A 27,193-nucleotide genomic window follows, 5' to 3' on the forward strand; every position below is an offset into this window, starting at 1 on the left:
ACTTGTCTGAATATTAATCTGTTGCATGTTAAAAGTGGTCTGTCTGTCTCTATCTATCTATCTATCTATCTATCTATCTATCTATCTATCTATCTATCTAGCTATCTAGCTATCTATCTATCTGTATGTATGTATGTATGTATGTATGTGTAAAGCAATATAAAAAAAAAAACATTTTAATGAATTTTACTTTTATTGTTTTTCAGGAAATGAAGAAATAAACTGCCTGGCAGACCAGTGCAAAAAAAACTAATAAAAGTAATTTTGACAAATCCTGTCTCTCAAAAGTCTTCCGTCTCTGTTGGCCTCTAAAATCTGTCGGTGTTCCTCTGGGCCATCTTCCTCAATACAAGGAGGGTGGCTCTCTCCTCTTATAGTGGCAATATTGTGAAGCACAACACAAGCCACAATAATGTCGCATGCCCTCTCTGGACTAACCCGGAGCCCACGCAGACACTGAAACCGAGATTTGAGGATCCCTATAGTCATCTCCACCTTGGCCCGTGTTCGGCTGTGAGCCAGGTTAAACCGTGTCTGTGGTCCAGGCTCAGGTTCAGGGTAGGGTGTCATTAAATAGGGCAGACAAGGGTATCCTCTGTCCCCCAGCAAGTAACCATTGTACTGTCCTGTAATGATTGAAGTGTACAACACAAATATAGTAAAAACGAAAAAACAAAAATTGTATAAAGCAAATCATACCCTGCTGAAATGTCTGGCATAATGATGACTCGCGGAAAATTCTGGCATCATGCACAGATCCTGGCCATTTTGCCTCGACATTGGTGATGATTTGGGTTGCCTCACATATTACCTATAGTTAGTGGAAAAAGTAATGACTTTGATGATTTTAAGAAGGGGAAAAAATTAAGTTGTTACCTGCACATTGATACTATGAATAGATTTCCTATTAACATAGTCTCCCTCATTTATTGATGGAGCTTTAATAGGAATGTGAGTGCCATCAATGCACCCAATTACATTTGGAAACCCTGAAACAGAAAGTTTTGGAAGTATGAAGTGTGTGCATAAGGAATACATGTATAGATATTAATAATATGACTAAATATTAAATATGCGTCATATATTTTACTACAAAGGACAAACCTGCCACTCTGTGGAATTCGTCTTTAATAACAAGCAGAGGTTTATGGCCAGGGAACTGTACAAACGTGGGTAACAACTGTTTAAGTGCCAGACACACTGTACGAACGGCTCTACACACAGTTGCCTTTCCCACATGCTCTGAATCGCCCACACTGTACAAAAAATGGCCAGACGCAAAAAACCTAAGTGCTATGCACAGAATGTTTTCTGTGCTAAGCGCAGAGCCGCGGTTTGTCACATTTGCGATATGCGGTTTTAAAAGACGTGTTAAATAAACTAATGAATCTTTTGAAAAACGATAACGCTCTTTTAAATATTCATTAGGGTAAGCAAACACATCAATACGCGGTCTTATAACCCTCTCCCGATGAAAAAAACCTCGTATAATTTGTGCTTCAACGTCCACAGGATCCTCGTCAAAAGGGCACGCCATGCTCACCAACCTTCTGAAACGAAGTTACACTGAAACATAACCTGCTCTCGAGCAGGTTATCTTCAGAGAGTCAGTTGCTATGGTTACATACATACCCAGAAAGTGACCTCTGTTTTTGGAACCGAACGTTGAGGTTATCCACGAACTTACCCTTATACATACCCAGGTATGTCACATAACCTGCTTTTTGGAATACCCCCCTGTACTTGCATGTCTATTGCATGTAAACTTCCAGCAAAGGAAAGAGCTGCCAGGGGGCGTTATGAAAATGCCCGCTGCATGAACTTGCCTCAAAGGATTTTGCTTATATGCAAGATTCTTTTTTAAAATGCAGTTACATGGCATTTTCTCAATTCACTTTTTTCGATTGCAAGAGGAGGTCTGGTCGTACTGTGATAATGGAGTAGCGATCATTGTGCAACCCACACATCTGCTTGCTGACCACCACACATTACTGATGACCAAACAACTTAATAGTATAACCACACTTATTCCTCAGCCTCATCCTTGCCTTGCAAATTCTCCACCGCTCATTCCATCTGTCATCCATTTCTCACTTATCATGCATGAGTCAATCCGGCGGGATTGTTTCTGGTGGAAGAGTAATTAAAAATTATCTTGTGGGTATCCGCAGTGTATGGCAGCATTAACCTGCGTGTTGTCTGGTGCTGGTGCGTCAGAGGCAGGTGTGCCTGAAGACCACCCAGCGGTAATTAAAAAGTCAGCGTCCGCATCCTCCCTTCACCTCCGTCATGCGTTCCAGAGGGAGCTCAGCTACACGTCTGCTGTTACCCAAGAACGACAGAGCATGAAAACGGCTGAGGAGAGCGTTGATAAAGACAGGACAGGCTGACACCGGGCCAGCTCGAGCATCATCGGTGCTGTGAAGTACTAAGAGACTTTTTACAGTAATCTTTGCGTTCTCAAATCACTAGCAGAACCATATTGCATAACGGGTGGGCTGTGCAGGAAGTTTTCTCCTCAGCTAAAGATTATGAAACTTGACAGAACACAGTTTCCTGGCTCTTTTCATCTCAATTAAAATTTATAGAAGTTGTGTAACTCTCAAAAATGCAGGGCTGCAGGTGATACACACAATCAGGAATAAAACACTTTTTCCACACTTTTCTCTCCTCTTTAGGGTACGGTATAGTATAGTATAAGAAATAATAGCATCTAACGTCACTGATGTGTAAATGTGGGCAGCCATGCATTCTCATGTTCAAATAAATTCAGCTATTTAACATCAGAAAATTCTGGGGAGGGGTTTGAAAGTTACAGAATGTTTCAATAGTAAACTGAACCCTTCTCAAATGATCAAGTTCAAATGTGAAACAAAAACAGCGCTAACCTCTGGTTGGTAGTATCTACAGGAACTTTCCAGCTCCTGATCTGGCTGAGCTCCGGATCGGACATCTCGATCTGCAGGGGGAGTCGAGGCATCCATACGCTCACCTCCAGCTGAGCACTGAGGTAACTGTAGGTGAAGTTCACCATCATCCTCACTCTCCCACGTGTCTCCTTGCCATTGACGTACACATAATCGCACCTTTCGGACACCTGAGAGGCAGGGATACAAATCAGACAGCAGACAAACAAAGCATTCAAGCAACACTGTATTCAAAGCAGCACTAAATGAAAGAAAATTGCAGCCCTGGCCAAGGTATCAGCCTACGTTTTGCTCCAATTTCCTGGGGATGATTTCAAATTTTGAAAGCACAAAAAAAAAGGAGGCCTCTTTTTGTGCTAATCAGCGCAATATGTGAAAAACAGTTTGGCCTTTGTGTTTTTTTGTGCCGCTGTTATTCGCTTTCATTCTGAGCTTTAATGAGGAAGATGAGAGATTGGATGGGCTTTGACTGGCCTGTCCAAGTATTTATTTCTGACTACAGTCGGAAGGAGAGTAGTTGCTGTTGATAATGAGAGTGTTTGGATGTCTATATTTCTCAGACTAAGAAGCTAAGCAGATGGAGGGATAGAAGAAAACTGAAAAAAATGGCCTTCTATTGCAGCAAGTAATTCTTTTGTAGAACATCTATACTGCTCTTAGCTAAACTTCATTTCATCCAATCAAATTGAAGACTTTTTAAAAAAAACTTCAGATGTGGATGTGGACCAACAGCATAACTGTTTTAAAAGACAAACAGAAAACACTGGATTCCAAAAGAAATGTCACTTTTTCATGAAGTTTAACACCTCTTTTCTACTTGTGACTTTGGGGGAAGTCATTGGTGCATTTACATGAGCTGTGATTAACTTTAGTTGTCAGTATCCATTATACAGTGAGCACTGAAGCTTGTGAAATGAGTAATATGTTGTGATAGTGGCTACAACATAATTAACTCAAAATCACACTGACTTGACTTTCATGACAGAATTGTCAAAAGGTGGATTTTAGTAAGAAATGCAAAACACATAAATTACTTAAATGACAAGTTTATTTAGGAAGGTCAGTATAGTAATCTGAATAGTAGATTGATTTCTGGATAAATGGCCACTTAAAACTGTCATCACAAATAAATTAAATTACAGTATACATTAAATCAGAAAACAGTTCTTTGAAATTGTAATAATTTTTCCCAATGTTACTATTTTTACTGAATTTGTATCAAATAATTGCAGCCTTTGTGAAAGCATGAGGGAATTCTTTCAATAACAAAATCTTGAAAAATTTTTAGCGGTAGTATATAATTACAGGTAATTAGGTTGTGTACAAATGATTTTGGTTTTAAAAAATAAAGTCTGTGCAGTTGAGTCTGTAGTAAAGATTCATATTTAAAGTTTAAAAAAAAATGTATACACATTCATTTTCACAGTGAGGTACTGTACATAGTGATTTGAGGGGGCAACTAACTAACTAGCTGAACATATTTAATTTGTAATCTTAATTCTTATATCTGACGCACATAGATTTTGGAGGTCAGTGGATAAAACCATGGATCAACAATTAAAAACCAATATATGACTTATTGGTCCTGCCTTAGTTAAATATATAGCAGCTGTGAGCTATTTCATAAATCATTTGGGACAAAATCAGCATTGGAAAAGTAACTAAAAGTAAATGACGCCTAGGCTTGTAATAATGAACAACTGCAGTGAACTTAGATAGTACTATAATCCCACACAGCAATTATGTCTGTTAAACACCAGATACATCTGTTTAACTGTCTGGATCTGCCCATATAAATGACATAATAGACAAATGTGCAGTTTTACATTGAAAACTGCATTCTTTTAATATCCCACAAAATTCAGAGAGCCAGAGATCCTTGGAGGTGCTCTTTTGGCCCATAAAGGGCATTGGTTTGGTTGTACAGGCAGACAGTGTGCAGAGAACAATGGTCAGTCTAACTTCACAGCAGCATGTCCTTCCCATGAGCATCTATATACACCAAAAACAGCCTGGCAGAGCATTAATCAGGAACATTAAGACTGCTGAAGAGAGGGACGCTTACAGAGGACATCAAGACCCCCGCAGGGAACTGGTTTGGGTACTTAATGACCCATTCAACAGGCACACAGTGAGACTTGACTGTGCTCTCTGACGTAAATGCTATCCCTTTCTTTCCGTCCATCTCTGACTGCGGTGATTAGACGAGTGCATCTTGAACATCACTAGAGGTTCAGCGCAAGGTGACCGGATGTTTGGAGTAACTAGCAAAAAGCAGAGAATCAACAACCTAACACACATTAACATATGAACATTGAATTTTAATCAAAGTCATATGAATTGTCATACGCCATTTTATCTGAGCATAACTGAGCCAAACCCATGTCTCACAGGACAGAAATGTTATGTTTATCTCCTCATACCAAACTGTTAGATGAAACGTATGCCCATGCAAACACAGAAACGGCAACAGTACATGTCGTCTTTCCACTGTGGTTCATAATATCATCTGACACACATCATATCAACAGATACTAATTAAAATGCCCTTAAGATAACAAAAAAATCTAACATTAAATTGGGCTGTGAAATGTAGCTGGAAAACAGTCAAAGGTAAGGGTTTTTCACACATTTAATTGTAGACCTAGATCCTGAACCCTGGGTAAACATAACTCTGGGATATATAGTTCTAAATTTGACATTGTTCATATTTAGCTCTCTAATGTGTAATCAGTTGTATGGAAAGAGCAGCTTGGTCATTCATCTAAACATTTTAAAATGAAAATAATACAGGTCTGGAACAACAGGATGGTGAATAAATCAAAGGTTTAGTTTGATTAATCTGTCCCTTTAACATGTAAGTAGATGGCTGCCATTTGCCATATTTAACCATTTATTTTCCTGACAGAAACAACTGTGCAAAGCACATGCATAATTAAAAATGTAAGCACTGTTAGTTTGTGATTAGCTGTCTGTTGCTAAACAACTCACTGTATTACACTGGCACTGCATTGTTTTACAATGTATACATTTTACATTGGTGTCTGGATCAGTACTAAAAGTAATGCTCTGGAGCAGGAAAAATATACACTTCATGCAGGGTTAGACGATTATATAAATATAGACAAATATACAAAAACTGCAGTGATCAAAATGTCAATATAGACAAAACTATTGGCACTGTGTCTTCAGACGCTCTGAATCGAGGGCACCAGTGCCTCTGTGTGTGTGAGTGTGCTGGCTTTTGTGAAGAAGGAGATTCCTCTCCAGAGGTCAGTGTTTAAATGCGGGGTGTTTAACAGATAATTAAACCCAAAGGGAGTAAATTCACACAAATCCACACTGTCATTTTCTCCCTAATAAAATGCTCTCATATTGTGTTCCCAAATGGCAGATGGAAGTGGAAGGCACAAGGGTGTTCAGAAAAGAGTGCATTTAACATCCCTTTTTTTTCACCTCTGGCTTGACAACTTAAAACAGACATTACTTCAGAGCAAATCTATAGCTACCTTAATACGCTATGTTTTCCCTCCAACAATTCTTTTGTTATCTTGGAAAAAAAAACAGTTTTATAAGACTATAGGGTCAAGTGCATCTACATGTGTATGATTTGTTGATGTTAGTGACCCCTGCATGCTTCTGCCTACCTTAACGACATCCTCATCTGTCGAGCGACATTCCACCGACTCGGTCACATCGGTCACGGTACCTTCGGTCCCAACAGTGACCACCTTCACTGGCATGGCAACAGTCTTCCCAGTGAGCACTGCAGTGTTAAGGATCTCTGTCTCCTGCACACAAGGGCAAATCAATCAGACTGTTAAGTCAGGATAATTCACTCGCAATTATTCATGATAATTCGTCATTTTGTCAGCCCAGGCTCTTCAGCACCAACACTGAGTTGCGCTATTAACCCAGTGAGTCATATCATTCAATTAGAGTCATCAGCTCTGGAGAGTCTCAGAGTGAGATGGAGAGCTCTGTTTATAGCCAAACAACACATCCTGTTTTTGTGAAACGGATCCACTCTCAGATAATATATATTAACATGAAAAGCACACACCAAAATATGTTTCACTGTCAAGTCACTACAAAAAGTAAAAAAGATTATTATTATTTTTTTTTTCACATATATTCAGAAGAAAATATGAACCCCTTGCCCATGCAAATTTCTTCAACATGACACTAGGGTCTTGTGGGTAATCTGCCAAGCTGATGCGATGTGGTTCCTAAGAGTAGTTTCAACAAGTCGTTTGTGGTTGCTAGGATGTTCAGGATAGTTGCTGAGGTGTTTCGAGTGGTTGCTTCCTGCCCCAAAATCAAAAGAGCTCCAAAACGAGTTATCAGATATAAAGTCTTCAGGATTTTATCATCAAAATATATATATATATATATATATATATATACATATACATACACACACACACACAGTACAGACCAAAAGTTTGGACACACCTTCTCATTCAAAGAGTTTTCTTTATTTTCATGACTATGAAAATTGTAGAGTCACAATGAAGGCATCAAGGGCTATTTGACCAAGAAGGAGAGTGATGGCCTCCACAGTCACCGGACCTGAACCCAATCGAGATGGTTTAGGGGTGAGCTGGACCGCAGACAGAAGGCAAAAGGGCCAACAAGTGCTAAGCATCTCTCGGGGAACTCCTTCAAGACTGTTGGAAGACCATTTCAGGTGACTACCTCTTGAAGCTCATCAAGAGAATGCCAAGAGTGTGCAAAGCAGTAATCAAAACAAAAAGTGGCTACTTTGAAGAACCTACAATATGACATATTTTCAGTTGTTTCACACTTTTTTGTTATGTATATAATTCCATATATAATTCCACATGCGTTAATTCATAGTTTTGATGCCTTCAGTTTGAATCTACAATTTTCATAGTCATGAAAATAAAGAAAACTCTTTGAATGAGAAGGTGTGTCCAAACTTTTGGTCTGTACTGTATATATATACATAACAATACTAATTCAGATCCCTAACTCTAAGTGGGCAAATAGTGATTAGTGATGCTTGACTGACGAAGCATCAGTTATAAAAAAAAAAAATGATGCTTATAGTGAACATCAATACCACTGTGGGAACTTCCTTTACATAGAGAACAATGTCAGGGAAAAACACTGTAGGCACATCTTATTTTCACAGAAATATCCTGTAATTATAGAAATGCGAATATAGTAATTTTGCGAATTCATTCTCTTTTTGTGTATAATCTTATCTAAAACATGTCCATGTGCTCAGTTCACAGTTCAGACAAACTAAAGTATGGATAATTAGATTTCATATAATAATCATTTAAGTCTAACTTGTGTGTTTCCTGCTGGTTGGGACTATGGGTGAGTAGACGACACAAAAACAGCCCTCGTCATAAACCATGCAGCAGTTTGAGATGGATCAGCCTAAATAAAGAAGCCCTCTGTGAAGGTTTAGCTCTTCATCATAGGGTGTTTTCTTCTCTTCATGTCACAGCTCTCGCCATTCTCCTTTAGAGAAAACAGATAACATTATTTAATCCTGAACTGTGGATAATGAAATTTCAAGCTGGTTAATAAGACTGAGGTCTTCTGTTCCTTTTTTTTTTTTTCTCCAGGCTGATCCCACTTCAGGCTTCACTTGGCACCTGATTCTTATTTCAATCATTTTCACTTTAATGCAACGCATCCGTGAGGATAAACGAGCCTCTTCCTTTCTTTCCCTTTATACCTTTAAGCTGATCATTATTTTCTAACACAGGCTGGGCTGTCTACTTCCGAGTTAAAATTTGAATGTGCCATTTCCCTTGATTTCAAAATTATGTAAATGTGCAATAGGAACGCAGTGTGAGCAGCGAGAGCTTGGTATTCAAAGCTTACGCTCAGACATTTTGACAGGGAGTTATCGCCTGTGTTTGATTTGCTGTCAAAACATTAATTTATCAAGACCAGGAAAATGACTCTGATAAATATTCCACAGGATGGAATGGGTGAAGTGTTTACAATTCACTCTCCCCCTTTCACTCACTTCCCACTCAGATGAATTCAAAGAACTCGGCGACACTGTTCAGCAGACAAGGTGCTTTCAAACGCCTTTCAATGTGTCCATTCAACGGCTATTAAAACCGAACAATGTAATTTTCAGTCAAGCCTGAAGATAACGCAGGGAATTAAAAACAGAATTCCACAATAAAACAGGCATAAGTGGTGGAAAGCCTCTTATTGTGATGCCACAGGCTCTGATGGGCGGCTTTACTTCACTGTGAAAAACAAAACAAAGCTGAGGTGAGTTCAGTTCATCAAGGGAAGACAGTTTGAAACCACACAGGTCAAATCCACTGATCCTTCAGAAATGCATATGTGCCTTTGACTCACGTGGATAAAGCAGCGGGACTTTTCTGGCTATGATATATCAACAAAATTATATCTGAAGATTCTAGTTCTTTGCTAAATAAAGGGAAAACAAATACTTATTCACCTGAAAAATGACGGGTATGTGAATGTTTGCACAGTTATGAAAGGATTTAAAAGTAATATAGACCAGACTCTCAAAATTCAGAAATACACACACAATAATAAAACAATCTTAATCCAATGCAGTCACATAAAAGTCACATCAATCTGTGCCACATTTTCTCAAGCTTGGGGAGAAAATCTTGTGTTAAAACTAATTAAAATCACAATCATTTGTGAATATATACAGTACAGCGCAAAAGTTTGGACACACCTTCTCATTCAAAGAGTTTTCTTTATTCTCATGACTATGAAAATTGTAGAGTCACACTGAAGGCATCAAGGGTATTTGACCAGAGTGATGGGGTGCTGCGCCAGATGACCTGGCCTCCACAGTCACCGGACCTGAACACAATCGAGATGGTTTAGGGGTGAGCTGGACCGCAGACAGAAGGCAAAAGGGCCAACAAGTGCTAAGCATCTCTCGGGGGAAACTCCTTCAAGACTGTTGGAAGACCATTTCAGGTGACTACCTCCCAGAGACCATCTCTGCAGGACGGCAGTGCTTCTACAACATGCACTTAACTTTAAATGGTTCCACACTATCTTGAGTAAGAGTGAGAGAAAAAAGACGGTAAATCGATAAAAGGCTATTACACTTGTGACGGTGCTAGTGGGGCCTAAAGCAGTATCGGAGGTCGGGGAATGTAGGGTTAATATCAGCACAGGTGATTGGTTCAGTTCGTGGTGAGCCTACGCCGGCTCACACGGGGTCTGATGCTCAAGGACAGGTAGCGCTGAATGAATCGGCACCCCGTATGGATGCTCCCAGCAGATCTATTACAAAGCCATCGATCGGTGGCTGGATTTCTTTTCAAGACCACGGGTCCTCCCAGCTCCTCAGCAGCATTGGCTGAAGCCTTTTTGCCTCTCAGAGTCTTGCTGACAGAGCCTCTGATCAAATGGCACAACAGTGCAGACAAACAGGGAGCAAAGAGGAAGATGGCTATTGATTTCAGTAATAGCGCAGAGAGATAAAGTGAACGCTTAGCTTTTGTTGAACACATTACAGCCACAGGGTCAGCCAAGCGCCTCTCAGTGGCCGCTAGAATGAGGATAATCACAGTTTTGTGTTTTCTGTTTCCACATCAACCTATAATCCAATGCTTCTCCATCTCATTGTTTGGTTTAATGAGCACTCTTTCCAGGAATTATGAGCCCTGTTATGAACAGTGGATGAACCGGAGATGAGCATAAACCTGGATTTCTCCACTACCATTCTTTTAGAATGAAACTTCACTGCATTATTCATGACACTGCGTAAATGTGTTCATATAGATAGTGTGATTTAGTCAAGTAGAGACTGTTCCTGGATCAATATCCTTTGTTAGTCCTGGAACAACATTTTTATCAAACTATCACAGGCCAAACACATTCTCTAAAGCTTAGATGCCACCGAAACCTAGTAGAAATGATTCATAGGATTGCTGATCAAATCCTAACCCCAACCCTAAGATCAAATTCTGATGACAGAATGACAGGAAGGTTTTTCCAGGAACATGTCCTCCTTGAATAACAGCAAGTACAAACGGTTTTACACTTCCAAACAATTACACTTCCTTTCCACTGCACCAACAAGACAATCTCTAATGTTTGGTAACTAGAGACCAACAGATGCTGCTTTTATGACTAGTAATGATTATTTTATGTGTAAGTTTAAATGTTTGAAGAACTGATTCATAATTATTATTTAATTTTAGTTTTTTGACTGCATAATACAATTAAAAAAAAATCTGTAAGGTTATTGTTAAAATAATAATAATATTAATAATAATTATAATATTTATAATATAATAATAATAATTTTAATATAATAAATAATTTTAAATAATAATTTTAATTTTAAATCGCATTTATTATTATTTATATTTATATTATTGTTAATATTCTAATAATTCAACAGTTTTAAAATATTTTTGTTTACCTTTAAGTATAAACAGAACTGATTCTTAAATCCTGAATTTTTACTATTACATAATACAAGTAAATAATAATAATATAATGCTGTAATATACATTTTCATAATAATAACTTTAATATTTTTTATAATTCATACTACTTCTACCACAACTACTACCATTTTTATATTATTTATATTATTTATTTGTTTTTACATAACTGGATAGTTTAACAATTGTAATAATTATTTTTATTAAAATGTAAAAATGTTAATAATTGAATAATAATAATATAATATTTTGCAATCTAGTCATGTCTAGTTGCTAATGTTATTTATTTCTCACTTGAAAATGAATGAATGCCACAGTATGTAAAGGTTTAGTAATTTAGGCAAATAATATAAAATAAGTTAGTGATTTTACCATTTAAGGGTAATTCAATATCGCCAGACTTGATTCTAAAGAACCAACAAACAATTATTTTAAACCAAATGTCTGTCTATAGCAACCTGCAGCTCTCAAGGGTTTGGGGGTTAATGTTCAAACAGCACAGAGAGAGGAATTTAGATGAACTCTTTCACCACTCTTTCAAATTAACACCTGCTAGAAAACTCCACCACCTATTAATAACTGTAAAAAAAAAAAAAAAAAAAAAGAAAGATCCAATCATCATCTTACTCCGCCTCCCTCATTACCTCCATCTCTGGGGCAGTGAAACGTGGAAGAACAGATTCCATGTGCCCTGTGTAGTGTGCAGGCCTCCAGGTGAGGGATAATGAATACATAGGCTATTTCAGATGATTGTGATAAGGCTGCAGCAGTTGTGCGCACAGCCGTGGTGGAGAGAGAGGGAGGGTGAGTGAGATGCTGGTAGAAATAAAGGGATCGTGCAGTGAGGACCATCGATCCCCACAGCTCTGTGGCAGGGCGCAGGTTTACCGAGGCCAGCCGTCGCACACAAAAACACGCTTCTGTCTGCATCTTAATCTCTCAGCAGTCACAAATCAACTTGCATTTCTTTCAGACAACTGCACTCATTCTCTCTCTCTCTCTCTCTCTCTCTCTCTCTCTTTCTGTTCCTGTATGTGTGCCACACGGTCCTGTGCTGAAGGGAGTTCAATGTGCATCAATCATAAATTAAGCAGTAATACAGAAAAAGCTCAAATACTGGTGTACGGTGAGCACTCTGTCAAACTGAAGCTTAAATTGACTTCTCTCAAAGACATTCTTATAATAAACTGTCTAGATCACAGTGTAAAAGGATAATATATATATATATATATATATATATATATATATATATATATATATATATATATATATTGCTCAGATAAAAGGTTGTTCGTCTCAGATATAGATCAGGAATATCAAAATGCATTCTAAAGATCAGACAACCATGCTGAAAAGAACAGCTGAGCTAGTTAATGCTGGTTAACGCAGGTTTAGTTAAAAGACCAGCCTCAACAGAAAGGTTAATACAATATCTAATTTGTAGATATCTAAAAAGTCTTCTGTTTACTTAATAGTGTAGCACTTAACAGTTTGTACTCTTGAAATAAATAAACTAGTTGACAGAAAGTAAATAAAATACAAGCATTTGTGCAACCAATGATGTGAAGACACATCGATGTACCATGATATGCTTCTTGCTGTTGCTCCAAAGTGAAAAATCTATATATCTTGTCAGTTTTTTTAAAATAGAAAAACTGGGCACCTCAGTTTTTGAGTGAAAAAAAAAATGCACAAATTATCCCCATATAAAGTTATTTCATTCAAAAACTGTCGTGAAAAAAGACAAGATTTTGTGATAATATAGCATAATGAGGGATTTACTAGCAATTTTTTAAAGTTTGGTTCTTTATGACAGGGAACACCAAACTAGGTAAAGGATTTTCAGCACAGTACAAGACTTTAAAAACCTGAAAACTTAAAAGCGTGCATTAGATGAGAACAAATTTAATGAAAAAATACCGTAGATTAAATGTCCAATATGGTACTGATATTTTAAACTGTGCATTCTAATTATTAGAAAGAAAAGAACCACTAGCAACTAATTCTCCATGTAAATTTGATCAGTAGTTCAAAAATGTCGCCTGATTGTGGAGAACACAAAGGAAAAGGTATTACCTTGTCCTGTAGGTGGTTTACAGAGGACACTGTTCAAACAGACTTGAACTAAGACAAACAGCAGGCCAGCATCGCTCAGAGAACAGAGAAACACATGAGCTCTGAAGAAAAGCCCGACACACACCGAAACTCAAGACTAAGGCCAAGAGGCTATGGAAAAACTAAACAATACAAATCCTCGAAGGAAAAAAAAAAATCATAAGAGGGGTTTGAAGGGAGATGCCTCTGACTTGGCAATTTGTTTGAATTTCCTTTTCCCTGAACAAACTCTGTGTACTGCTGGAAGACAGGGCGGCACACAAGAATGAGAGCGCTTTCAATAGTCAACAGAAAACAAGCTCAGCAGGCAGTGAAATTTGCCTTCGAGAGGGCTGAACGGCCAATTACAAGGAGCTTAAGTAAACTTGATTCAAAAGTTGTGAGGTATAGAATCAGAAAGCGAGGAAGAAAGACAAACACACATATTATAAAGAGAGAGGGGAAGGATAGAGACAGACAGAGAGAGAGAGAGAGGGGAACACGCACGCTGATGCATCCTAATGAGCCAGAACAGATTTCCTACATTTTGTGGGTATCTTGCACTGCCAAATCCTATTAGGGCATCTCCCCATTCAAAAAGTTGAAAGTGATGTGATTACATTGATCCCCTCCTGCTGTGTAGCACAACAATCTGCTCTCCCAGCATCCGAGCGCTCAAGACAAATGTGCTCCGTCAGAGGCCCAGACAACACAAGTGATTGGTGCAGCTGTCTTGTTGTCTGTGGCCGTGATTGTTGTGTGAAATGCACCGGTGGGCCGAATGGGCTCGAGCTGGGGGTGTCGAACTCAGGCTATAAGGGCATCCAGGCTAATTTTCGCAATGTTATTACATCATCCTCTGCCCTCGTCGCTACTGTACGACTGGCTGTGTTTATAATCGTAATGGGCTGAGACAGCACTGCTCTCAAACGTGAAGGGTGATGGCGCTTGTCTGACCACTGAGTGGGGAACGGGGCCGCAGAGGCTGTCCTCTTTAATGAGGCTGAAGAGACAGCCGGCAGGCCGGAATTAGCTGGTGTCTGTGAAAGGGGGAAAAGCTAATACTAATGGTGCAGAGGCCTCCAATGGGACAGATTGGAGTCTCTTGTCTTTGTTATGGTATGCCATTGTTCCTGTCACACCAATCTGCGTAGTTCCTCTACATTAGACAGGTAGAGAGAAAGGTTGGGGGCAGTTGGCCGTGCTAGGGGTGATTAGAGCTGCTTACTGACTCTTCTGCTGGCTTAACAAAGTCTTGATTAAGTTTAACAAGGTGTGTTGATGTCATTGTCATCATTATGGACAAAAGCCGCCATAGGGTGTGTGAGAGACTGCTGCACTGTAAAACACAATTAAGACAGGCTGCTGAAGAGGCATGGTGATGTAATTCAAGATGCTATGCAAAATAGAACCATACCTACTGTGTGTGTATGTGTGTGTGAGTGTTTGCATGTGAAGGTCGTGAGAGAGGAAAGGGGGATAATGAGAGGGAGCATCCAGATTTCAGTGGTTTGTGTGGTTACAGAAAACACACAAACCTTTTCACATCGACATGAAATCATCTTCATCCTACATGATTTTTTGATGAATAGAAAGTTTTGAGAAATTTTTGCTTTATTTTTTGCATAATTATAAACATATGATCTTGTATATATACCTTGATACATACTTTGCCAGTGATAAATAGCATCTGTGTTTCCCCACTCAAGAATAGCACCAGCTGTGACTGTTTAGCCACTATATAGCCCAGTCTCCATGTAGCTTGAAATAACCTTTATTATCTTACATTTAACCTTATATATTTGAGGCCAGTAACACAGTTTCGTCTAATTTTAAATGAATTACTTTTGGTCCTGACCCGATTGCTGGTTTGAAAGCAAACTGCACACTTAATTAACCAAATTACACCTAATTAAAGTGCTAGTCAGACTGTTGCTTCAGAAGACACATCAGCATTTCCTGTGAGATAAATCTTTATGCCTGAAAGTAGCAATCATTTATATAATATGCAAACAGTAGTAATTAAAAGAAGACTAAATAACTGAATCGCATATGAAAGACATGAGTTGTCGAGGACTAAACTCACCATAGCCAATGGCACGATTCCCCCGAGGTCATGTGGTGCCAGACGGATGAGTGTCTGGATCTCATCTGAAAGGGTTTGGGAGATGGGGTACTCGATCTGCCATGTCACTGAACGACTTCCCAGAGGATCCAACAACCCATTGACCTCCAGATCCACCTGCAGGACTTTCTGGAAACCGGCCTCCACCCTAATATAGGAACATGGAACAGTAAAGAGTTATATCAAAATGTCTGATTGCAAATTAAAAGTTAAACTCATTGGGGTCTTGTGTTTATTAGTTGTTATGTGGCCACTGGCCAGTGCATGCTGGCAACGGATGAAGGGGAAGTCAAGCGGCCATTTATTGACACTTTTGTTTTTGTACACCTGGTGTGTGTAGGATCTAGGCTGCGACAAATGTGGGTGTGAGTGTGTGGCGGTTTACTCTCATTAATTCAGTTCAACAAAAACACATGCCAGCAGCAACCAGAGAAAAAGACAGCAAAAAAGCAATTTACTTTTGGTCCAGCACCACAGCATTTTCAGAAAAGATTTCCAAAGCAGAGCATAACATTGTCTCCACTGATTTCGATGCAAACAAAGCTGAAAAACAATGAATAAAACCAAAGCCACTTGATTTGCCCAGGCCTAGGTTTGATCAGCCTGGCTGCTCCGGGATCACAGTAGTTAGTTAAAACTAAACCGCACAAGAAAAATTCCTACTATCAAAATACAAATATGGAATATGGAACTGCAATTGAATTCACATCTGGAACTCAAAAACAAAGCTATATTATTTTCCTCAGAATGCTTTTTTCATAGAATCAGAACAGTATGGTATAAAATCCCTCTTAAAATAACTCACACACCAATGAAAAGGTCACCACAATATTCTCAATGTTGTCATTTAATCATTTTGGAAAAAATAATTAGAATTTGTTATTTGGTTGACATCACACACACATTTCTGAAGGAAAATGTTCAGGTGTTTGTTTTTTCTTTTTCTTCTTCTTCTTCTTCTCTCTCTCAAACACTTCAGACAGGGTTAACAAGGCTGTAATAGACCTACTGTTTAAAGTTTTGATGTCTGTAAGACATAACCATTTTCAACATTGATCACACAAAATGTTTCTTAAACACCAAATCAGCATATTAGAATAATTTCTGAAGGAACATGTGACATTAAAGCTGCTGACAAATCAGCTTTGCCATCACAGGAATACATTACATTTTAAAATATATCAAAACTTTTTATATTATTATTATAATAACAGTTTACTTTTTTCTGTTTTACTGTATTCTAATCAAACCAACTTAGCCTTGGGAAGCATAAGAGACATCTTAAAAAAAAAAAAAAGTAGGAAAAATGCTTTTCTTAAAAAAAATCTATTGCATTTTATTAATTTGTATTCAATTATTATTTTTTTTTTTTTCCTTTTTACTTTGGAATAGTTAAATGCTGCTTACATGACACAGCAGGCATAGAAATTAACTGAAATATCCTCAAAATTTCTAAATGTGGGGTTTGGATATTGGGCTGGTTTTGGGCTAGTTTGGATTAACCTTTAAAACTGTAGGTGCAAAATCGGAGAATATCTCTTTTAGGAGCAGAGAGATGCGTCATCCCTTTTCTGTCAACAAAATAATTCCGGAAATAAAGTCTCCCTCAAATGAATCCTCAAGGAAAAAAAACATCTTCAACCTGTCTGTATCCTCTAATAACTTTAATTCCAAAAAGCCCTGGATTCTCTGATTTCACTGTCATGGAAACAGAGACGGCAGGATATCTTTAATAAGCAAGTCTGGGAAGATCATATCAGTTTTCACACGTTTTAATCTGTGAATTTACATAATAAAAGCGACCACACACTGCCAGTCTCTGCCAGATTGCACATGCCGTAAATTAATTTGATTTGTGGATTCTTTAAAGAGACCATATCTGCAAGAAGCAGAAAGGTGAACTCAAGACACAACAAAGCTTGTTAAAAAATCCTTAAAGGAATCAATTTGCTCCAAACCTGTATGACTTTCTTCCTTCCTTAGACCACAAAAGAAGCTGTTAAGCAGGATATTCATGTTCTTTTGCGAACAATAACAATGCAAATGATAAAAATGCATCACAAAAAAAACTTTAATAGTAGTGCACTCTACTTGTGCACTATATTCAAAGTAATCTAAGCAGGCATTAACTTTATATGAGGAATAGATCAAAATTCCATAAAGATCAAAAGACCATATTCACAGAAAAACCACTGCTGTGGATCGCGAAACTAATTTGTATATGCTCTCATTAATATTTTGTCACACAGTGTAGCCACTTGAAGTCATATTTAGTCACTTTTGGAGCATTAAAAAGTTGGTCACCTTTCACACCTTTCAAAAGAGCAGTGTGAAATCCTGCTAAACTTCCACTTTTGTGTTCGACAGAAGAAAGAAAATCACATGGGTTTGGAGCAACATAGAAAAGAATAAATGATACCCATTAACATTTTTGGGTGAGCTATTCTTTTAACACCTACACAGATGTATGTATCCATAAGTATGACTTAACGTCTTTGCACACGGAAGTAGGAAATTTTCATCTGAAATTTTCGCACGTTGAAAAACATACAACCTCACGTTGTTTCAATCATGTTTACACACTGCCTCCGAAACTTTCGTACATCATAAAAAATGCAGCTCAGATTCGATTTTCTGCGTTTTTGCTTCCGTAGCATGCATTTTGATAAGAAAGGACGGTGAACACAGAAAAACGGAAAAACGTTACAGCAATAACAAAAGGTCTTATAATAACGTTAAGCACTTTTCATGCACAAAAAAGGGCCAAAAAAGCCTATTTAAAGTAAGTGCCATTTTGTTGTGCTAATGTGGTGCTGGTGAATGGAGATGGGCAGCTAAAAGGCTATGGTGTTAGAGAGGTATTCTCGGAGAAACACAGCTGACAGTTTTGTTGCACTTAAAAATAAATGCATCCGCCTTGTTAACACTGGCTTTCCACGACCTCACTGAATGCTCTGAAGAGCCCTGTTGGCTCAAACACTTTAATGGGTCATTGTCGTTTTTTTTTTTTTTTCATTCACTGCTAAGAAAATCAAACCAGTAGAGGATTAACACTACCATTATGGCTCGAATGTCCAGCAGAGGGCGAAGTGCAATATCATTTCACCCAGATGGAACATTTCTGCCACACGATCAAAAGCTAAAGCTGATTGATGAAAATCCTTTTGCTTGCAGATGGAATTTGGCAATCTCTGAATTTTTGCTGCTGATTTTGTGGGATTATCTGCAGAATGGATTTAAAAATGGTTAAACGTGTGAAACCAAGCATGATGGGAGCAGATGTAGCCAATGTGTTCAAGAAACAAACATAAAGGGATGGGAATTTAATGAATGACGGGCATTCCAGCAGTTAACTACTGAACTTTCAGTGGAATTCTGTGTATGACTAAGTTTAGAGTGCATTCTACCTGTTTATAGCCTATATTGACTGAGTTTTCTGCTCTTCACAGGCCGCTTCAGAAACCTAATGCTATGCAGCAGAGTTTATAAGGGCAGCAAATATGAACATTTTCTCAGACACAGAGAGCGAAAAAGTGAAGCCTGAATACACAATTTCATACCACAAAAAGAGTACTTTGTGAAAACAGGAATGTAAAGTGGAACGTCTCGGCGAGAGTTTCTCTGTGAAGTGTTTGAGAGTCTCGACAGGTGCTCAAATGCTCATCACTAGGATGAATGGATTGTAACGTCAAAACGTATGAAAATGCAGATAAAGCCAGAGAGGAGCTATTCGTTGACATAGACTTGCACTTGTACGTCGGAGGGAATGAAATTCTTCCAGAGAAGAAGTCTGATGACAAAGGGTTCGACGACAGGAGGTGGAGAATTAATATAGTATAAGTGGAGTAGGAATAAATTTCAATCTTTCAAAAAGGTTATTTGACAAAATTTCCTGAAACAGAGGCTCTTCAAATGGACGGCGCGCCTCCCTCATTTTACACAACCATGTAAAAATGGCGTGAGAGAAAAGGAAAAAGGGTAGAAAATGGAAATGGCTTTCATTGTGGAGACTCTTGGGTGGATATATTCAAGCACAGTGGTGATCTGCTTAGCACTGACAACAATGATACATCAAACAAATGGAATCAATTTGACTACAAAGCCGCTGTGGTTGGCAACTCACGGCTTCGGGGAAATAAAAGTCAAAGCCAGGGAAGTAATGGTAGTTGGCGCATCAGCTTTGAGTAAAGCTGTGGTGGAATTTCATTTCACAGGTTGCGGAAGACCCTGAGTGAAAGAGCTGCTGAAGAAGAGCCCTAGCCCTCCTGCTGGAGGATTTGCCATCCGCCCCTTTCACTCGTTTCTCAAAGGCAACACTGGACACTCGGGACCCCCAACAGCTAAGCATGAAACTCAATCACAGTGCTAGCACGGGGGCCCTGACCTGCATCACACTCACTAAAGAAGTCTATGGTCTAAAGACGGAGTTCAGATGGTCAGAACAAAGAAGAGGAGGATGAGAGAGAAAAGAGAGGATCAGCAATGACTACAGATAAATATTAATGTGGAGCCAGTATCTACATGCATGGTGCTTTTATAAAGTATCATGCTGCTACAATAAATGATTGCGATAAAGAACCAGTTGCCAAGGATTACAAGTTTTGTGGTATCAAGTCTTAAAGATATTATAGTTTTTTTAGTTATTGCAAGTAATCCAAGGAACTATTGGCACCATTGCTCAACTAAGGATCAGGGTGCATATGGGACACAGCCCAGACCACACGGCTGTGCACACGGCTTTGTAAATAGATGAGAAGTACCACAGCATTGTCTTTAGGACCTTAGGAGGCCATCCTACTTATATGCTTCTGCTGTTATCCATGAAAGCAATTCTCAACAACATCAGAGCAACAGAAAGTTCTGCCAAGCAGACAAGTGCATCATTCTGACAGTTCACAGACCTTTACTTTTTAGTGTTATTCTGTATTAAAGTTATCAGGAGGATTCACATAAAAACATACTTTCACTACAAAAAGGCTAAAAACTTAGAAGTGATGGGAACTTAAGTTTGTGCGTTTCTCTCAGAAAAAGATAAATTAATTAAACAAGAATATTGTTTTGTAAGCTGAATGTGCAGCGTCAGCCAGATTTAGGAGATATTCTAGTCAGCAACCACTGAGGATGCTGTTAAAATATCTAACTGTGGCATGGACCTGAAAAGTTACACAGAAAGATACAAAGGGACTAAAAGATGCATTTCTGTTTGATTTTATTGCACAATACTTAGGTCCCTAAAATTAGGCCTCAGATGAAAGTGCAGGATGCCAACAAACGATGATCCAAAATTTTAATTCTGGCTGATATGATAAGAAAAAAATGTTTGTTTGTTGTTATGGCCAATAACAGATAAATGGAAGTTAGTGAAATTAAATAAAAAATAAAACACTTTTAATAGCATCTGCCATAACATTGCATCATAATATCATCACAACAGTATTAAAATGGATATTCAAGATTCTGTTTACGTTTTACTAATGTTTTAAAGATTAAATTTAAGTGAGCATTAGATGGCAAAGGCAATCTAAATGTAAATATCATGGAAATGAGCATGCACAATTAAATACATATCAACCAACGGATTCTCCATAAACCACCAGCATAAACCACCAATAAATGTTCATGTGTAAGATCCTTGAAATTATGGACGACCGGCATCTAATGCAAAATTCCTCTGACAAGCACCAGAAAAAAACAGCCCACCTTGACTGTCTGCAACCCGCGATCTCCTGAACCTTGAGGCAGAGATGTAATATTCATCGCACTCAGCAGGTTGATTTGCTTGTTGTTGCTTCGGCAGGAATGCAAGAGGTGTTAGAAGAATGTGAAGCGGTTGGAGAGAAGCTGAGGAAAAAAGCTACCCTTGGGTGAGACATCCAGCTGGGAACATCATTTAAATCCATTAGCCAGATATCATCAGACTTTCCCACTCACTTAGTAGCCATGTTATCACCGCTGCAGACGTGATATGGAATGGGCCTGGCTATATTGGCGGATCACAAATCCTCCTCACCAAGCAGTATCACATGTGTCCCAGTCTCAACTTTGAAGCACAAATAATTGTATATGTGCTAGATACAGCTCGGTAAAACTCACAGTAAAAAGGCAAGCAAGTGGTGTGACACACAAAGAAGCAGTGCTGAATATAACCAGGATTAATGAATGGTGGTCTAACAAAAAATAAAAAATAAAATGCTGGAGAAACTTCTTCGTTCTATCTCCAAAGTCTTATTGATGAATACAAAACCTGAAGTTATTCAGCACACACCTGCTGTCAAATGGGCATAGAAGCCTATACGACAGCGGAAAACATAATAACCGAAACGTGGCCATATGAGGAATCATTTTCATTATGCTACAGTAATGGATCAGAACAGTCATTATTGCCACTAATTCATGCTCTGCATAAACCAATTTAATTAAGTATGCAAATATGCGATCACATGGGATCCATGTAAGTTCTAAGCACACATGCACTAATGTCGGCATGCTCACGGGAGTCACACACTAACACTTTTGTTCCTCCGCAGCACTTTGTTTGATTTAACTTGATTAACTTCCTTGCCATATGTTTCCTATTATTTTTTCGTCATTAAGCTCCATCGCTCTCCTCCCAGTCAAGAAACATGCTATCATTCGCTTCTTTCAGAATGTGAGCTGAATCCTAATTATTTAAGTTCTTCTTTCTGACTGATGAACTTCCCATACCTCATACGCTGTGAGAACAAGACGTCAATCTGTAATTGGAAACTCTCAAGCGTAACATACTCAGACTAATTAAAAGAACCAGAGCTAATGGCAATACACGCCATACTGTGCTCTCCCAAAACAGGTTGTCCCTGATAAAAGTCATTACAAGGGCTACAACTGACCCCAAGCTTGGGAATGTTAATGTTCGATTGCATGTACAAAAATGATCAGAGAAAATCTTTTGTTTAAATATATTGTTTGTTCAATAAATTGAGTATATAGTTGTTCACACAGGACACGTTCTCACATTCTGTCCATGTTATTTCAATGACATGTTATTTCTTTTGCTGTTCTGTCATGTCTTGCTGCATTCCAGTGTCTCACAGCATGAGCGTAACATTTTAAAGAGGCTGTGTCAAGTTAAAGCTTAGTAAACACTAGACTCTTGCATTCTGTTGCATTCAATTGCGCTACGTCCAGCTGTTTTTGAATGCATGAATGTGTCCCGTGTAAATACCTTTCTACTTTGCCAGTTCTCTGTAAATGTGGCTTGGCATGTTGCCTGTCAGAAGGTGGTACTTCATGCTTTAATTACTCAAGTGGAAAAATCTCATTATAGAATTTAAATACAGGTCAAGACATATGTCTAATTGCATTAATTACAAAAAAAATAAAATTAAAAAAATATTATTAAAGAAAAATTATTTTGCAACATGCTAATGAATGAAAATATAAGCCAAATCATATCTGCTGACTGGCTATGACTATTATAATTTGCTAATTAAATAGCAAAATTTTCTTTGACATTTTTGTTTTTTTCTTATTTCTAATTTTCTTATTTATTTATTATTATTAAGTTTAAAAAAAATATTTTTCCCTACATGTCAATTTGCCTTGCATTCTGAGCACTTCTCAAGCAGTGGGAAGTTTCTAAATGCCATACGGGACACTTCCAACATCACTTTTTTGTCTCTTGAGGTGTGACCTTGGTGGAATCATCAGCTGTTTGAGAAGAAAATGGTGCATTCTGACCCACTGAACCGAGCACCCACATGACACACACTCACCCTCTTACATTCAAAGTGGGACTATTTTCTATTCCCTGATTAATGTGCTCATGCAAAGTCAAATATAATTTGAGGAGGTGTCTTTTTACATATGCAGATTTCTGCAGCACAGCCACACTGCAACAACGTATTCATAAGCTCGTTAGAAATGTGTACGTAGAAGTAGCACAGCTTGTACAATTTAACCCAAATTGATGGATTGTTCTCTGGGTATGATAATAGTGGCCAGAGGCATTATTATGGAGCGCAACATCCATGCTTACCGGGCTGGAGGGTGTGTTCCTTTTTCCTCCCCTGAGAGGAAACAGAGAGTCAATAGAAGAACTAAGATGAGCAACAGCACCCCCAGCATAGAGAGAAAGACATTTTAATATATTACAGTGTGCATGTTTTATTACAGGAAATGAGTTCAGGCTGGCGATGAGGAGCACACAAGGCCATGTTTATTTTAAGAGCTACGCAGAACAGAACATCAAAAAAACCTTCCCATATTTCAGTGCAAACATCATTACTATAATAGCATACAACATCTTTTTCAAGCCACGCTTAAATCAGAATATTGCATGCGTGGAGATATTTGCATAAACGTACGCCCCCGATTTTGCCTTTGAGGCATCGTTTACTCCCCGTTTTAAGGGAAGAGCCCCGCTCTCATTTACACAAATCCACCAGCACTGACATTCAATCAGTGACAGGGTTTATGGTACAAGGCCACAGGACAGTAAATTAGGCTTAAATCAAACAGCCCAATGTGTAATTCAGGCCAAGTCACAACTTCTTCATCCTGCAGATGAAGGAATTTTAATGACCAGTCGGAGGAAATGTCAGTAAAAAATGTAACCATCAGAGCAATATCCTGAGAAGACATGTTTGATTAGAATGCAGTCATGATCTGAAAAAAAAAAAAAAACGCCACAATTTCCAAAGCATGGTGCGAGGAGGATAGCAACAAGACACAGCCGAAAAGTCAGAAGAGAAGAGGCAATGCCTCCATGTTCCTCCAATAAATCTATAAATCTGCATTAAACAAGGAGGTCTATGATAGATAGATAGATAGATAGATAGATAGATAGATAGATAGATAGATAGATAGATAGATAGATAGATAGATAGATAGATAGATAGATAGATAGATAGATAGATAGAAAAACGTTTTGACGGAACCAGGGTTTATTAAATATCATGTTAGTATAACTTCTAATATAAATATTGTAGTATTTGCTGCTTGTTCACAGTCCCTTGTGGGAGGTAAATTCCGTTTAATATGCCTTTAACTCTGTGAAACTCTGTGAAAGTATGTAAACACCAAATCGGGGTGTTAAAAACTAAACCCAGAGAGGAAACATTGACTAGACATTTCTGAAGTTCAACACGCCACTAGTCAAGGCGATCTCTTCTGATCATTACATGCACACAAAAAACTAATTACCAATACATTTTTGCATGTTAATTCTCTGTAATCTGGCTTCTGCCCTTGACTTCTGTAACCGTCCTTGTGTTATTGATACATATACCTACACACACTAATGCTGAGATGATGAGCACTCGTCCTCACTAAAAAGGGGGATTTGTAAAGCATGGCAACATGCACACAATCATTGGATGGGTTTAAAGCATTGATCATGTGTTATTTAATTTGTGTGAGTGGCGTATGAATCTTAAATGTCTTGCGTGGCCTTGAGCTGTTATGTAATAATAAACGAGCCGTAACGGTTGCCTGGCACATGGCTTTGGAATAAATTAAAAACAGGGGAAAACATATTTACAGGCTCTGTCATCATTAATGAAAAAAAGATAAATAGAAAATGGCCCTCCTACTCCTTAACATAATGGAACAGTCTAAATCGCTTACTATGATTTATATTGACTCCTCTACCCAACCTCAACAAACCTCAATCGATACAGGGGATAACGAAGATTTCTCCGGTATTTTATCCTCTCCCGCATCTGAAATCTCTTTAACCTATTTGTTTGTAAACCAGCTCTTTTACTCCAGAGCATCTGCCCCTCTCTAGCTTTATCAGGCAGAGAAACACCAGGGTTGGTTGGTTTTCTGCCAGACGAGAGCCTGGAGACAGTAAAGAGGTTTGTCAGTGAGGCCGGGCTGGCCTCATGCGATAAGACGTAGTGTACAAATCCAGGGTGGCAATTTAATCCGAACCATCCTACAGTACTTCATATCATGAACACCAACTACTGTAGAAGTGCTGCGGTCTCTGTATTCTATCATAAACACAGATACACACAGAGGGCCCACTGGGAGAGAGAAATAAGACCTGTATGATCTCAAAGAGCATTCAACTTCAGACACGTTCGGAGGACTTGGGGCTGCAGGAATTCAATGTCAGCAATTGAATCAATCAATTTATCAATCAATCAAATTAATCAAAAAAAGTAAATTTTTGGTTAGCAAGGGTAAAACTAAAAAAGCATCTTCCTCCACTGACAGCCAGACATTTGCAACACAAATTATTATATTTATAATTGCTCTACCGTTCAAAAGTTTGTAGTCAGTAAAAAAGCATTACATTAAAAATCAGAAAGTTACAAAAAATGACGTTTCAAATGCTGTTTATTTAGATTTCTATCAAAGAATCCTGAAAAAAAAGTATCACAGTTTCCACAGAAATACTACAGAAACATTGGTAATAATAAGAAATGTTTTTGAGCACCAAATCAACATGCCTTCATAATGATTTCTGAAGAATCATGAGACTCTTCTGGAGTAACTGGAGTAATGGCTGGTTTGTTCATTTAAAAAATATTTAAAATTGTAATACAGTTAAATTTTTTAAAAGTTTTTGCTTAATATCTGATCAAATAAAAATTTGTGAGCATAAGAGACTTCTTCACAACCCCAAACTTTCGAATGGTAGAGTATAATAAATACAAAACATGTTTTATAAGATAAAAGATATAAGTGACACGACATGCCATGATATATGATAAATGGTATATTTGGAAAAGGGTGTTTTAAGTTCTAGAAAGTACAGTGTTTTCATAGTAGCTCTATGACCTATTTACCTTAAAAAGATCAATAAAATTGTCATTCAACATGATATGACCTCTTTAAAACACAGATGCAAAATGTACTGAGAAATGTTCAGAGCTGTCTCTAAGAGCTAGTTTACCTGAAGACTACAGAAAAACACATGTCTGTGTCACCAGGGATGACAAACAGCACAACAAAGACATGCTGTAAACTAATAAAAAATATTCACAGACTGACACAACATTGTATGGGGATTTTAATTAATTACAATGTCTTAAATCATTTGATTCTGTTCACCGATCATCGTCTTCCGGTAAAACCACGTAAACAGTTTGGCTTGAATAGCTTTCTGCAAGTATTATAAACCTACTTGACTTCAGAAGCATGTGCACAAGAATGATTTGCTGACCTAAATGATTCAGTTTAGTTTTCGCCCAAAATGCAGCTACTATATCAGCAACAATTTATATTTGTCTTTGTTGTCCTTTTACATGCCTGGGGTCTCTGACAGTGCAATGAGAGAGTTTGTTACAAGCAGATACTAACAGAGCTCAATAGTGCACTGACCTGTGGGGTGATGCTACTTACAAAGAGCCAGCAACAAAAGAGAGTGTGTGTGCACGCATGAGGAGAGAGGAACTTCACTACTGTCCTTGGCACATTAATGAGGTAGAAAGACAGAGGGTGAGAGGCGAGGTCACATCAGGGTCAACTCTGGATCAGCGGCCCGATTAAGTGGTCCAGAGACAGCACTTTAACGAAATCAACCAGAGAAGAGGCCAGCGGCTGCTTTCGAAATCACTGCACAGCTTTCTATTTATTCAGAAACTGTTTAGTGTGATTGGCTTTATATG

General features: G+C 38.2%; 2 protein-coding genes and 1 long non-coding RNA gene across 4 annotated transcripts in view; 1 reads left to right on the top strand and 2 right to left on the bottom strand.

The window, feature by feature from the left end:
• The window catches only part of LOC127942062 (transmembrane protein 132C), a 107,101-nt gene that overhangs the window by 8,964 nt on the left and 70,944 nt on the right, over window positions 1–27,193 (bottom strand). For both annotated transcript variants that reach the window (XM_052537604.1, XM_052537603.1), the window contains 3 exons: window positions 15,555–15,741; window positions 6,575–6,718; window positions 2,889–3,097 (listed from right to left, as the gene is read on the bottom strand). In XM_052537604.1, the coding sequence (XP_052393564.1) occupies window positions 2,889–3,097; window positions 6,575–6,718; window positions 15,555–15,741 (540 nt within the window). The remainder of the gene's footprint in view (window positions 1–2,888; window positions 3,098–6,574; window positions 6,719–15,554; window positions 15,742–27,193) is intronic.
• The window catches only part of LOC127942070 (60S ribosomal protein L17), a 184,241-nt gene that overhangs the window by 5,561 nt on the left and 151,487 nt on the right, over window positions 1–27,193 (top strand). The gene's annotated exons all lie outside the window — the stretch shown is intronic.
• On the bottom strand, window positions 175–1,740 carry LOC127942071 (uncharacterized). The gene is made up of 2 exons (XR_008149252.1): window positions 700–1,740; window positions 175–626 (listed from the first exon to the last, which is right to left on the bottom strand). It is a non-coding gene; the product is annotated as an uncharacterized LOC127942071 (long non-coding RNA).

This window comes from Carassius gibelio, chromosome A21, assembly GCF_023724105.1.
Source record: "Carassius gibelio isolate Cgi1373 ecotype wild population from Czech Republic chromosome A21, carGib1.2-hapl.c, whole genome shotgun sequence".
Taxonomy (NCBI): Eukaryota; Metazoa; Chordata; class Actinopteri; order Cypriniformes; family Cyprinidae; genus Carassius; species Carassius gibelio.